The 16241-nt window shown below is 33.5% G+C and overlaps 2 protein-coding genes across 2 annotated transcripts in view; one reads left to right on the top strand and one right to left on the bottom strand.

Moving 5' to 3' along the window:
- LOC122568100 (transcription initiation factor TFIID subunit 1-like) overlaps positions 1-16241 on the bottom strand; it is a 247112-nt gene that overhangs the window by 193878 nt on the left and 36993 nt on the right. The gene's annotated exons all lie outside the window — the stretch shown is intronic.
- LOC122568103 (chymotrypsin-2-like) lies at positions 7214-8977 on the top strand. The gene is made up of 7 exons (XM_043727467.1): positions 7214-7293; positions 7532-7593; positions 7690-7784; positions 7951-8092; positions 8199-8312; positions 8388-8531; positions 8806-8977. The coding sequence occupies exons 1-7, from the start codon at positions 7242-7244 to the stop codon at positions 8947-8949; spliced, it is 753 nt and encodes a 250-aa protein (XP_043583402.1). The 5' UTR covers positions 7214-7241; the 3' UTR covers positions 8950-8977.

Raw genomic sequence — 16241 nt, forward strand, 5'->3', positions numbered from 1 at the left:
TCAGGACACGGGGTCGTCGATCGCAGGTGAATCCTGTGCCAGCGGTTCTCAAAGCGGGTCCTTGCCGTGCTCCGATCGATCGGCCTTCTACCAACACGAATAAACATTTCCCCCACGTTGTCTGTTAGGAATTCGCGATAATGGGAGACAGCTTCTCCGGAACAAGCTATCATGGTCACGTTTAGTGACCCTAAGACGATTTCCACGCGAGTACCGTCCCTTCGGCGCGTCTTCCAATGCATTTTCCTGATTTCATTGTTACAAATTTCATGAATCTTTAATTAGACCATTTTATGTGAACTAACATTCTTGTAATATCTGGATTGAGATTAATTTTCTTTTTAATAAGAATGAATAGTGTACTCTTTCGTACCCCTATTTTATAAGTTATGTATTTTCATAAATTGAAAGATAAATTGTGGAGTAGTTAATTGTACGATTATAAATATATTATACTTGAATGCAATAATTATATATTATTCGTTGAGCTGATGAATGAAGAATGATTCATTCCCGAAGTATGCAAATCGGTGCAAAATTCTTAGACCATTTTGCGGAAGAAAAATGTTTCATTCTTTCGCTACTCGCTTTAATTTTCCTTATTTCCACTCTTTCTATTGAGACTACTTTATTCGAATAAAAGTTCCTTTGCTTGTTGCATGATCTATTGATCTAACCTTTCAGTTCAAATAATTTAAGATTTTTATACAGTAGTTATGTTAGATTTAAAAGCCCAAAAATTAATGACTTAAAAAAACATGATAATGATTATAAATACATGGACATGTTTTTGTTCGTCGTTACAGCTATTAATCTCACGAATATGCATGTTTTCCATATAATCAAAATGTCACGTCGGATATTTGCGAGCGAAAACACGCAGTCCGCGAATTTCGAGGAATTTTTGTACATTTCGAACGGCTCGCTCTCTCGCGAAAGGGGAGAAGTGATAATTTATAACCAAAAGTAGAGCTGTAATTTCGCGAAATATAAATTCCACTTTCGTGAATGAAATAATGACGCGACGTGTATTATCCGTTCAGCGACAGACAAAAGGAGAAAGTCCAGGGAATTAAGAACGGAGGTTGGAAAAACGGAGTGGTATGTTAGCTGATTCAATCTTCCGATCGGAATTTCGAGGAGAACGTGAGACGGAAGATTAAAGCCGGAGAGACGAAAAGTACTCTGCGTGGAATTAGAATGAGAAAAAAAATATGTAATACGTCGGGACAGCGGACAGACCACGATTACCATTTTTCCAATATTCATCTCTACCTTCAATTATTTGTACGTCAAGTTTAAACAGACCTTTCTTCGTGATAAAATATAAATCACGAAACGTATATCTTCTTCTCTATCTCCCCCTGCTTTTAGATTTCTCTTTAAAAAAAAAAAAAAACGGTATTAACAGAAGATGCAATTTAAGGAATTAAGAATCTTTCTCAAACAAAGTTATATCAGAAGATTTATTTAAAATTTGGAATTTTCTTCATACGTGTAATTCGATTATATATTTAAAGTATATTAAAACAAATATTAAAAAGAGCTTACACTTATACAGAAAAGATGTGAAGATATTTTCATAGTATCGTATAACATCGTATAACAATATCAAAATATTTAAACTTCCTTTCGTAACATGTCCACGATACGCAACAACAATTATTACTTGATAAGTTATTCGCATAGAAGGACCGAGTTCGAAGAGAATAGAAATATTTTTCAAAGCGTACATTAATTATTTTAGACGAATACACTATCACCTGTGTCGAAAATACTATTCGTTATATATATTAACTAGTATTATTAATTAAAATTACATACATACATTAACATGATATTAACTCGTAAATTAATTAATAGATTTAGCCAATAAAAAGACATCGTAAAAAATATATTCAAAGGTACGGACCTTGAAAATTATTAATTAAAATTACATACATACATTAACATGGTATTAACTCGTAAATTAATTAATAGATTTACCCAATAAAAAGACATCGTAAAAAATATATTCAAAGGTACGGACCTTGAAAATAAGTAGGTTTTGTTAACTAATTAAATAAGAAATTCTCTTGAAACTGGAAAGAAAAAATTTCACCGACAGCTTTTGAATCCCATAATATTCGAGTTTTTAAATACGCATCATTACGGCTAATAGTTAAGGAGAGGAAAGAAGCGAAAAGGCAGCTGGAATTCACTTGTCTGACGCTCGACCACATTGAAATATCTCATTTAGTCGAGCAATAGAAGGACGCGATAAGGGAGATTTAGCCGCGCGGAATGTATAGGTTTAATGACTTCACGAACTGACGCTAACTTATGTTATAGGGATGGGGATAATTGATGTAAAGTTCCCTAACTTCGTGATGCACTTCCGGTTACGCTCTACGTAAGAGCTGGAGAACTGTCCATTCTTGCTAACTCAAACGAATGATCTACAAATTCTTTGGCTTTTTTATTTCTTTGGCTTTTTTGTTACTTCACCATTTCTATTTCCGTTTGTACTTTTTTAAATTGGGAAACTTTTAGAATGCATATAATACGAGATTTTACGACAAAAGAAATATTTTATTTCATGGCACAGTGCATCGTAAAATTACAAAAAAAAAAGAAAAAGAAAAAAGGAGAGAGCAGGGAATTAAGAATAAATTTTCAAAATGTTGTCGTTCTGTTACAACAATTACAACTATTTATAATATCATAATTTTCTTCCTTAATATGATTGCGAATTAGCTACAGGACAAAAATTTTATCAAGTAATATCGTTCCGTCAGATTCAACATGCACACCAATCAATAAAACAACATTTTCTTTCAACGAGTAATCTAAAACTTTAACTCGATACTATACGTCTGTATCAGTTTCAGTCTTCTTCGTCGATCGGAAACGAGGTAAGGAACGAAGAAAAAATTCGCATAGCCGTGATGCGTTTTATCTATCAATCTTTCAAAAGCGAGACATCAAACAGCGAAAAATGCGAAATCAATAACTCGTGCGACAGTATACATAAGCATCCAGTTCACGTGAGATATCAAGCTGTCACTGGCGCGTGATGAAGGAACAGAGCAACTCCACGGATTCATGTTCCAGAGGTAGACAAATGGAATCGTTCCATTGCGAAAGCCGATGTCCCTCACGCGCCTGTGTGTCACTTCACGTTTCATTCGCGCCAATGTAAAATGTTTTCCTTTACAATTAAAACGTTTTCCGCGTTTTTCAGAACACGACTGATCGGCACCGTGTCGACATATCCGTTTCTCGTATTTTGCACGAGCTAAACGTTTGATTGGATGGAAAAGAAATGTTTCCATTCGTGATACTTTTTATTTGAACACTGATAACGAATTAATTCAGTAATATCGTATTTAGAAGGTATACATAAAAGAAATTCGCATGCTACTTGAATAAACTTGTTAGCCAATTTTAACTGTATTATTTAACATAATTAACCGTAAACTGTTTAAGAAAATTATTCTCAATCTTTCAAGTACAGATACATTTTCATAGATCGTTCTTCCCAAATGCAAGAAATAAGAATAAACATACTTCACGATAGTTTTGCTTCGTCGTCTGTTTACGACAGGTATTTAGAAAAGTTAAAAATGAATATAAACAAAATACGAATGAAATTATAAGTCAGAAACAGTAGAATTTTCCGCGGATAGATTAAAAGCTAAGAACGTGCTTTGTTTTAAAGCGACAGGAAGAATGTGCCTTTCAAAGATAAAAGATTCGTAATTATTCGATGAATTTCGTTATCCAGACTACAAAATAAACTTGGAGAATCTACTATTTCTATAATTGCAGCTAATACGAAAGATAAACTGCCAATATAGCAAAGATAAATTTTACTTTGCTCTCCGCTGTTTTCTTCTTACTGTCTTTTAATTAAATTTCTCTGTATATTACAAATTTCTTCGTAAAGTCTGGAATAAACGAAAACTGAGTTTTCAAGGAAGATCGATGCCAACCCTTCTCGACGGTTATGTGCGTAACGCCGAATCGCCCTAAGCGTTTGAAATCGTTCAATCGTCATCGAACTCCGCAGACCTCGACATTGCCCGTTCGATTTCGATCGAGCGAATGGCACACGCAATTTTACAGCGTTCCACGATTCTATTTCACCTGCTTTATTCACTCTTTATCGCAATTTCGCTAGAAATCGACGTTTCGAAGCTACCACGATAAATGTCCCTCGACGAGTTCTCTATGTCTCTTGGCGTAACCGGCGGTATTTAAATCAATGTCAATTTACTGTTACCTAATTCCTTCCTTTAAATTCTTTTCTTTCGTATCTCCTCTACGAAAACCGAATTGTGCAAACGAAAATTTTGATCACGGAGGAAACATAGACGATAAGTCACATTTTTTGTTTTTCATAGGAGAATGAAAAAAAGAAAAACATGATAGGTATGTAAATACATTCTTTTGATTTTCTGATTTAAACGTCAAGGGAATTTTAATATGAAAGAAAATTTATAGGAAAATTCTTAGCTTTAAAATGATACGTATACAACGATACATCAATTAATCTGTAAATAATTATTGCACAAACAAATGTTAGAAAATTGATACGATTAAATTGTATAAAACTATACGAAAACAGACACTGATGAAATGAACGAGATGCCAAATTTACAAAAATATTGTTCTTCGTTTCAATATGACAATCAAAATGATCCATTATAACTCATTCAGCGCATTCGAAACATTAAACGCAAGGCCTAACAAGCGATATTTTTCTCCTGTGATCTCCAATTGCCTTATTACACACGCGTCGATGTCTATGTTCTCACGTCGTTTTTCCCCCTTTCGTACAATCAAATGGCGTAATCGGTGATATAATAATTTTCCGACGGAGCACGTAATCGATTAAACGAAGCCGAGGGTGTCGCACTCGCGCCAATAATTTATTTCCTCCCTTCATTTTTTAACGACTGCAAGCCTCGAGGAAAAATGAAGGAAAAAGGCAGAGAAACGTGCTCCGACGTAAAAACTTCTGCCTCGTAAAGAAACGTTTAAGAAGTTTACTTCGATACCTTCATATTGCTAATAACCTCATGTATGAATTTAAAGAAAATATTACAATTGATTGATATCGGACGACATTTCATTACCAATTTCGTTAAAAGGCGGAGAATTTATTGTCAAATATTACTTCGTTACTGTATTAAATTTGATGCATTTTATCATATGCATTTAAATTATTATTTCAATGGTGCTGCAGGATTACTGTTAATTTCCTCACAGCTGAAAATCCAATAATGCTCGACATATCATTCCTGAGTTAACGCTCTAGCAATTTGGTGCGTCTGAAAGATGATTACGGCTGTACGATTGGATTTATATATTACAATGCACGAGATCTGCATATTCGCTAAACTAGAAGTAATAAAAGCAATTAAAATATATGCAACGATGTTTTATCATATTGGATATAAATTGTTTTCAATTCTCCTTTGACAATTTTTATATAAAATTAACATAGTAGCAAAATATTATTTTAAAAAAATCGTTACCTCTCTATGTTAATATGGATTTTATGTTTCGTTCCTTTCCTCAATTCTCTTCGTACGAATTGGCAAAGAACATTGATAAACATTCTGACTGTAAATACGTTCGAAGCTCTCAGACCTAATTTCTACTCTACTGAAAAAACAATTTTAACAGATTGCAAATTACATAGTTGGTTTTGTTAAAATTGTTTCAGCATTCTAACACACTCGGTACATCATGTCTGAGTTGGATTCGAGTTAAACTTTCGAAATCCCTACTCTTCCGTAAAAGTGTTTCGACGCTTCGCGAATATCGTAGCTAGTTTCACGAAGGATTTGAGAACACGTTAATACTCTTTGTCAAGGCTGCACGTCTGAGTTAGATTTCTGTAAAACTTTGCTAGATGTGTTTCAATACCTCGTGAACGCTGCAAGTCATTCTGAGAATACGGTAACTTGAATCTTAGAACCTTACACGTTAACACGTTAACGCCAGAATAACCGGTCAATTTGACAAGTTAAAAATTTGTTATTCCTGCTAAAAGTATGTACGCATTTTCAACAACCTTAATATCGCAGCTGGGCAAACTAATGTCGCTTCTATGCAGATGAATATTTATTCTCGTCATTTCATTTCAATCCTATTAGCAATTTTCACTTTGAGTATGTTTGCAACCATGGAAATTGAAATTCCCAAACAAAATTTATTTGGTATGAAAGAAGGATAATATTTCGACGGCTCTTTTGTAGAATAAAATGATTACATAAATAATTTTTATCTTAAAAAATGTTGTTCTACTTCCAAGCCTTTAGAGAAAAATTAGGTCGGTAGCTCCAGTATTAGATACTTTCTCTTCTATATGAATTTCTGGAAATATGGTTTCTGATAAAACACTAAACAATTTTAACGTTTCAGAAAAGTAATATCTATGCAAAGTACGTAACGTGAAAGGAAGATTTAAATAAGTAGAAAGTAGAAATAAGTTTTAAATCAGAATTTAAATTTCCATATCCTCTGTACCAATCTCCTCAAACGTTATCAATGGAGCATAAAATTCCCGGCGAAACTAGATGAGAAGCATCGAGATACTTTTTCAGAAGACACAATTTGCGTGTATATATACTTAGAGACACGAATCTGCTAAGCAATTCAACCATGAAAACTAAAAAATCGACGATAAGCGTTTCTTCTTCGTTTCAAAGAAAAAAGAAAAACGATTGCTATATAGTAGTCCTGTTTTACTGCCTCTTCCTGCCTTTACTTTTCTACATACGTGCGATTTAACACGTCTCTCGAATACAAAACAAGAAGAAGATTTTATACACGGAAATCTGTTTTACGTCACAGATATTTTTTCCGTTGCCATTATGCTCTGTGATGAAGATTACGCAACTCAAAAATTGTAAAACCAACAGATGTTGTTATTTGTCGATACAATATATACATACGTTATATTATACGTTATTATATATATTGTTATTATTATATGTATTATATAATATTATAAACTATATTTATATCATATTATTGTTATTATTATACTACGTTTATGTGTTATCTATATTGTTTATCTAACATTATCTAACCTCTCTTAAAAGAATCATTCTTACGAATAATGACATATCCGCTATGATGATATGCTGATATATCTAATGATTATTGTAAATTTATCTAATCTTTAAAATCAGTATAAATATATATAAATGGAAGGCATATTGGAGTAACACTGTTGAGAGGACAAGATGGCGAAATTCAGTACACTTTTGCTTTTACCTTTGATCGCTTTGACAAATGGTAAATATAGTCGTACAATATCTTCCATGGTTAATACTTACTACTATACTTTAGTGTTTGATAAATAATTTCACTATCCTTTTTTTAGAATTGTATAGAATTCTCTATTATTCTTTTCAATAATTATAATCATTTTCTAAGTTCACGAAGTTATATTTATAACCATGGAATTTTATAATATTTTATTTTCCAATAGGATGATATAATTTCATGCTAATTATTACTGCTATTACCACAGCTGGACCCACGCCAATAATCATAAACGGAAAGGTAGCGAAACCAGGTGAAATTCCTTACCAGGTATATTCGAACTATTTCTATTTTCCCTATAAGATATATTTCATGAAATTATTCAAGGCAGAAGAAAATCTGTAAAATGATTTCAATTGCAATCAGGTGTCGCTGCAAGTAGCAAAAATTATGTTTCACTTCTGTGGCGGATCTATTCTCAACGAACGTTACGTTATAACTGCTGCTCATTGCGTCACAGCGTAAGAAATAAAGAACAAATTTATTTCTCTTTTCAACTTGATCGACATCGACGGACTATCATAAATAAATCAACTATTTGTTACTACTTAATCGTCTAGTAAACCACGAAATCTTCATACAAGTAAATAATAAATAATCCTCGATTAAAATACGATTTCACTACAGGCTGCCGGTGGAATTGGTGGTAATTGTTGCTGGTGTAGTTGATCTACGAATGCCAACTTCGAAACATCAGATCGAGACCGCTTATGTTCATGAAAATTATAATGCTACAGATGCCTATGCGAACGACATTGCTCTACTCAAGGCATGTAATCTTATTATGGCATACACATATGTGCAAATTCTTTAAACTCGAAATAAGTGCAGACATTCGAGTTACGATTAAATTAATTAGAAAGAACTTCGTACAGGTGAAAGAACCTTTCGTGAAGTCTACTTTAGTATCTTTCGTGCCCATGCCCTCCCCCGGAGAAATCGCCAAAGCTAACGATCCAGCTATAGTTTCTGGATTTGGTACTCTCACGGTAATTTCGATTGATATCACGATGAATTTTATTAACGATAACTGCGATATTTATCATTTTAACTATAATTTATAGTATGAAGGAGAAATGACAAAGCTTTTGCACTGGGTGGATATCAAAGTAGCTGACCAAAATTACTGCAACCGAATGTATAAGAACGTTATCCACAACACACAGCTCTGCGCGTACGATAATACCACTGTAAAAGGACATTGCGATGTAAATATTCCAACTATCGATTTAATAACTAATCTTCTAATTACATATTCTTATACACTTAGACTGCGGGTGTTCATGCATTTACAGTGAGTTTAAAATTGCAAAAATCCATAGAATGTACATAATGTGCAAAGATACATAAAATTGTTACATTTACATAAATAAATTTCTCCTTAAGTTCTACTTCTCTGATTAAAGAAATACAAATGTCTATGAACATTCGCAGTCTAATTACTCTATTTATAGTGAAAAAATATTGAACGTGTTCTTTTAGGGTGATTCCGGTGGTCCTTTAACGGTGAATGGAAAACTTCATGGAATCGTCTCTTGGTCAAAGAATTGCGCGAATGTCGTATATCCATCGGTCTACACGAGAGTTAGCTCGTATCTTAATTGGATAAATGAACACGCAGTATAATAGATTCGCAACTTTTTAAACGACGCACGATATTGCGATCGCTCAATTCATACTCTCCCTTTAGTTAGATCGTTTTTGAACAAAAATGTTCCGTTCGGAACACACTAAAGGATTACGCGGAGTCTTCGTCAGTATAAATTATAGCACGAACATAAAGAAGGCCATTTTTGAGTTGAAATGTTAATTTTTTAAAGAAGAACCATAGACAGCACGCTGTTTTCAATTCTCATTTATTCGCACTCAATAGCCTGAGACGTGTTATAAACTCGGAATTTCCAAACGGTTATTGGAAAACACATGTAATGGCGCAAGTTACCGAAATCTATGACCTGGAGGAATACCGCGACCTTTCCGAAAAGGTGAATACCCGCGAGATAACGCTGTACCCGTATCAGAAGAAGACACATCATTGGCGTATGGAAGGGTGCGAGTGATATTCAGATCAGAGATCAACTATCGCTTAGCAAGTGTCAACTCGTAATTCAGTTACAGATACCCAGACCCTTGTAAAATCGTTTACCTGTATCAGATATACAGTATATTCGTTTTAAATGTATGCACGTGATTATTACTCTACGAGTATATATGCAGGTGATTATTAATCTAGGAGAACATAGTATCAGAAATACGAAAAAATGTTTTAGTTGGAAGTCGTTTGATTTCGTGGAGTAAACTTAATAAGATATTTCTGTAGGATCTTTACTACAATTAGTTCATTTACAATAAATGGATTAAACAGATGTTGGTTAAACAGGAAACGATGGTTGTTTATCGTGAACTAATCACAATAACGTACTATAATTAAGACAACTAAATAATTAACTTACAACTCTCGTCACCACGGATTCAACGCTCTCTCTCTCACGCGGGCCACACTCTCGACAACGCTAGTGTCACGACTGGTACACTTCAAAACCGATGGGCTGATGACGGAGATAAAGATGTGGCGGCACTCGGCAACGATGTATATCGCCTAGGCGAAGTGCCTCATGAGCCAACGGTCCTTCCGCCGAATGTTCGAGAAGAAGGCGTACGTGGCAACGGTCGCAAACGCTTAACAAACGCGTGGATAGTGGGGATATTGAGGGGTGACAAAGGAAAAAGAATCGGATCCGATAGAAAGTCGAGTTGTAAGAGCTTCAGTCTTGGAAAGTCACGGCTGGAGTTCGGAAGTAAACTGTCATTAGTGTAAATATGGTGTTAGCAAATAAATCCTCTCTTTTTTTATTTTCATCTTCGATTTCTTTTTTATTTTACGTGACACTAGCAACACTATCTCCCTGACCTCTCGATTCACATTCTCTGGCTTCTCAACTAACACTCTGACTTGTTAATTCGTCTTTGCCCTTAGCATCCCTTTGTCTTTTATCTTAGCCCCACCACGCACGTGTCCCGCAACCGCTCGTGGCCAGGGTCATGCTGGCCTTTTTCACGAAACTATTCGATTGAAGGACCGACGATACATTGTCTGCTCTGTCGGCACTTCGGCTTTCTGGCGACATTGTTTATAGTTCGCCCGATATCTCTTAGGCCTTTCGTACACGATGCTACATTTCGATATTTTTTTGTATTCTTATTTAAAGAGAGAACTTTTTAAAATAGAACCACACAGGTTTTATACGCGACTCGATGACTTTTTCTGATTCTTTATTGAAGGACAAGTAAAGAAAACGTAGTGTTTTTATATTTATATTTTTCCTTGTCTTTCATACGATAAGTTTTGCAAGATTGAAGTTAAAATATCTTTTTGGCTAATCATGTCTCGACCCAAGAAAATTAATACATTTTTGTAGAGAATTAAAAAATGTGCATGAAAGAATGTATGGTTCCATTTAAGAAAGTTATGTTGGGATTGCAATTTCTTTAAATAAGAATGTAAGAAAAATCGAAATATCTTATTAAGTTTCCCCCATGAAGTCAAACGACTTCCGATTGAAATATTTTTTCGTATTTCTGATACACATAGACAAAATCAAAATTGCATATGTTTAAAACGAACACACTGCGTGTATATTGAACTATTCGTCTGTTATCAACTTACGAGTACGTTCGGTATTCGATAACAACGCAATCAGCGCAAAAATTTGATAGATTTTTTGACTCGTGAGATAAACTATTTATAGCTTATGGATATTGAGAAATCTAAGCGAATTTAAGTTTTAAAGAAATGAAAACCATAGAGAAGGGTCAAATGAAAAGATCAAAAGAAAGATCGCTTTAAAAAAATAGAAATTTTGATTCTCCTGCAAGAAAACAATTTCAGGAATAGGATTCTTATTTTTATTTGGAAACTACCATTGAAAAAGCACTATGGCCGATTGGGATCGTAGACAAACTGAACTAGTCGAATGTATTTCGGTGGAAAACCGAAACGCGAGCCAGTGCAAACCAGCGAAATGGTGCAATGTAGTCATCCAACCGAAAATCACTATTCAAAGACATCCGAGCAAATATTCGTATACAATGGTTCAGTTCGGAGATTATCGAATTTCAAAGATACCTTCAACCTGCCATTTGTCTATCAAACATACTCATACGTTATTTATATTATTCAAAAGAAAAGATTAATTTCACAACAATTTTGTACAAATATAGATATAATGATAAATGTTTCATTAAAACACTGCAATAAAAGAACGAAACGAATTATTTGATTGATTTGTTTGCTTTCGATATAATATGTAATCGAGTATTAACGTGAACGATAGATAGAGCGGGCAGGAATTCTTTTATCTTCAGTGTCAATAGATATCACGCTACTGGAATTTTTTTCTCATGGAGTAATTTATAGAAAGAAGTTTATTAGTCATCAGAAATTAACATAACGGATTCATTAAGAGCTCCTTGCTTCTCGAATTTTCGTGTCTCAATCTCACTTTCGTTTCAATAAACAAAAAAGCTTTTGGTGTTTTGAAAAAATCTTGACGCATAAAATGGTTAAACGAAGAGTTTCCCTATTAATGACAACTATGCGGGTAATTTGAATAAGTAGGGTCTAAATTAAAAATACAATCTGAGAAGACCCCTCGAGAGAAATGCGTAACCCTTTCGATCTATAACCCTTTAAAAGTTCATTCACTTCTGCGGACAAGGTACACGGATTGAACGATTCACAGACATTGAATGCTTTCAAGCCGCATGATGAGAATTCGACAAAAATGCTGTCCAATCTTCCGTAAGGGAATATATTTATTTTCTTAAGAAGAAACTCGTTAAATCTCTCTCGAAGAATATAATTGAAATCCATCATAAATTTTATCCGAATTCCTACAAATTAAAGTTGTGATCATTGTAAAAACAAGTGCGTTTATAAATTGTATAATTACTGTACACTTCTAGATTATGTGATTACTAAATGTTTATATTTGAATAAAGCAAAAGTAACAATGTTAAATGTATAAATTAACTCTTTGGATTATCGAGAAGACTTCAAATCTTATCTAATGATATATATATAAAATACATCGGTTAAAAGTTCACGTTATTTCATAATCAAATTTCATAATTAAATTTATTTTACGTTATACCTATATAAGAATCCTACGTTGATTATGAAATAACGTGAACATTTAATCGGTGTGTTTTCTTTAAATTGCTAAAATATTAAGAATTTAGAATAATTATTAAAAACGAGTAAGATTAAAAGCAATGGAAATCGTAAGATATAGTTTGTCCAAAAAGTTTCTTCCGTTTTATGAGGAAATAATAGACGCACAACCTATTTTGTTTTATATTATTTTGTCGAATTACGTACGATCCATTTTGTTCTGTTGCGATAAACACCGCGATATTTCACAGATTTGGTTTCACGTTTGCATAAAGGTGCACTGTTGTAAAAAGAAAAGAGATAGAAAAATACTTTTCGGATAACCTAATACTTTGGTAATACATTTCATATTGTATCTATAAATCATCACAAAATGTGTTGCTTATATTTATAAATAAATACGAGTGACAAGGAGCGGCATTTAACGTTTTGAATTATAAGAAGTTCATGTTAAAAGCAAACTGTCGTTTGCGCGGAACGTCTGTGATTTTATAACTCAGTACATTCGTAAAAACGTACATAACAGCTGAAGGTACACTGTTTTTATACTTTACGATAGTTCAAAGAATGTAGTAAAATTGCATACAATTCTCGTACGCGTTTACGAACCTTTATTCTGGAAGAAAGTACCTTAAAGTATACTTTTCATCATCGACGATGTCGCCGGTAACTTCAGCCAAGTAAAAAGGAGTCTAAAAACACATTTAAATTTGGCATTGTTATAAGTTCCTGACGAACATTGAGAAAAGGTAAAAATCGAAAATTTATAGTAAAATTATCATGTTCATAATGATACACGTATAACGCATATTTATTAAATTAAAAATCAGAAAAGCCATGAAATCATATGAAGGAAAGCTTCGTGGCAACATCAAAGCGGATGAAACGTGTATTCTCGTTTTATAACGACGTTAAAACGCGTTAAAAGAGGAAATTATCGAGTTCCATGACGTTTTACCAAACTCTTTTATAACTAATAAGTACGTCAAACTAATTTTACAATATTACTGGATATTGCATTCGCTGGAAATATAATAAACATAATCTGCCTCTTTTATTAAACGAAGTAACATAAGCGATTCAAGTGATTTGACATAGCTTTATATTAAGAAGTAAAACAGAGTTGTATATATTAGCTTCATATATTTAACAAACGATCGTTGAACAACAACATATTGTTAAAATTAGAAGTTAAGAAATACAAGTTAAAATTAAATCGAAATCTACTTATAACAGTTGGTGAGCGAAACAATTGTCTGCTCAGATTTCATTATTTTACTAACGTTCATAAAAACGTTAATTCGCGTAAACATCGGCGGTTTAACACGATAAATTCGAATTAAAGAGACAAAACCAAGAAAAAACGAAAGCTACACGTAACGTTCGAAACTTCATCGCGAACGCTATGAGTTACAAACTTCCTCTATATACTAATTAAGAAAGTTCGCTGGCAAAGTAACGAATCGGAGGATCATTTGTTTGCCAAGGAAAAAAAACAACGAAATAGACGGAAGCTATAGAACGGCTCGGTGCAACAGGCAACTGATCGGACTGGCTTTTTCCAATGTTTTCCTCGTATAAATTCAAGCAGTTTGTACTTAACGCAATGGTGATCTTAAAATAAACAATCTCGTGATTTCTTACAGTTCAAGGTTCGTTTCGTAAATGCTCCGCCGCGACAATATCCTCAAGAGAGTCATGCGTAATTGTTAAGTCACAGTACGCACGAGAAACTTACTCGTCCGTATTTATAAGGCTGGTTCAACTTCAATTACATTACCCGCAAGGAACTTATTTCCGCGTGTTTATTCGGCAACACGCGGATCTCTAACCGCGCTGGGAGGCTGTAACTTTCAATTCACCTCGAGCTTAACACGTTCCGCGCCCCGAGAAAAATAAGCGTTTTAGCGAGACTTTAAATTCGAGAGAAGGGATTACATTATAATGTTTAACGCGGAGAAACAACATTTGCTCCGTATTTCCGTGCTACGCTCTCTTCTTAAATTTTAAATCTATCTCTACGATGCTCGAATAATTACGGTAAAGGGAGTACTCTTGTGCTCGTCGAATGGAAATTTTACATCTATAAAGTATCATTTAATAATCGTCCAAAACTTGTGAGATCGAAATAGTGGAAACCTGAGCGAATAGTAAAGTTTCCGCCTTCGTTTACGTGGTTTAGTCAAGTTTTCGCGAGTTTTTCGTTAGGAATAATACTACAAGTATCATGTAAATTACAAAACATATTGCGTAACGTCGATGTTCAATCTGAATATAATCATTAATGTTTATACATCATGATAGTTTACAAACCAAATATCGAATTGCATGAACATTTTGGTACTTTCCTAATTAACAATAATACATGGGGATAATACATGTACATGCAACATATATTGATTCGTAATTATTAATTGTACAAACATATTGTGTATCGTATCATAGTCGATAATAATTATAATGGATAATAATCCCTACATCAATTAGGGATGTTATGTAATAAACACTTTACAAAGATAGCATTGGTACTGAAGAGTTTATTCTATGCTGGGAAACCGTGCTTCTTTCAGTCGAAACGTCTTTAATCATCAATCGATCTGAAGCTTTTCATCCGGGCTCGAGTTTCAAAACAGTCGCAATGAAAAAGGCACACACCTCTTTATCGTGAGATTTCCGAAGCTTTCGAGACCTTCAATACGTGAAAGTATATGAGGTTCCGAAGGGTTTCAAGCTCACCAATGTATGATGGTTCTCTGTTGACTTACAAGAACCATTCCCACGTATATAAGTGCCAAAGGATTTTTCATTTTCCTCTCTTCATGTCGTCTCGACCAAATAAAATATTTATCTCAATTGCTTTCTTTAAAACATTTGTCATTAAAAATACTTATTACAATATCTCTTGTAATTCTACACTTTATATTCATCAGACATATAACAGAAAACCTACATAAAGCAAACGTGATAATTTCCCTTGATAATTTTTTAAATTATGAAGTATATTCTAGTAGTTAAAAATGAGATTGTAACATAGTAGAATCGATATTATTAGGGATGATTTATATCGTGTCTGATCGTCGGATAAAATAATCTTTAATGTAACAAAATATATAAAACAACCTTTGTTGTAGCTGCTTTTCAGAACTAACTCTCGTTAAGCGAATTGCAGCTTTTTCTGTTGCTGTTGGCGAGATAGTTATTTTAGAACATCAATGTCATGTTCATATATCGACATAATTCAGTCTGGTGATCGCTAAGGGAGGAGAATATTGATTTTTTTATTCAGTAAACAATATTCAGCTTAATGAGGATATGTTGTTTATTGCATCAACCTATTCCGGAAATATTTTGCCCGAAAAGCAATCTAAGTTATGTGAACCGTAACTTTAGAATTTAATTAAATACAATCTTTCTACGATATAATTAGAAATAATAAACGAAGCTATTTCATAATATGATAAATGTTTCGTTTAAAACAAATTGAATCTGTTAGGAATACTGAAAACTGAAGATAACCAGAGATTAAAAAAAATAATTATAAAAGAAATACTTTATTAAAACTTTACTATAACAACGTTTAAATAAGAAATCTTTTTGCATTAAGTAGAACAATCGTAAAAGTTATCAAGTTAAGAGATTCTTATCTTCGTTCAAGGACTTCCAGTATTTATGACAAACAAGACCTTCCTGAGGAAAAAATCTTTGTACTGCCGTCAGCATCTACAACAGCTTAGAAGCTGTTGGA

This window comes from Bombus pyrosoma, linkage group LG6, assembly GCF_014825855.1.
Source record: "Bombus pyrosoma isolate SC7728 linkage group LG6, ASM1482585v1, whole genome shotgun sequence".
In the NCBI taxonomy this organism is placed as follows: Eukaryota; Metazoa; Arthropoda; class Insecta; order Hymenoptera; family Apidae; genus Bombus; species Bombus pyrosoma.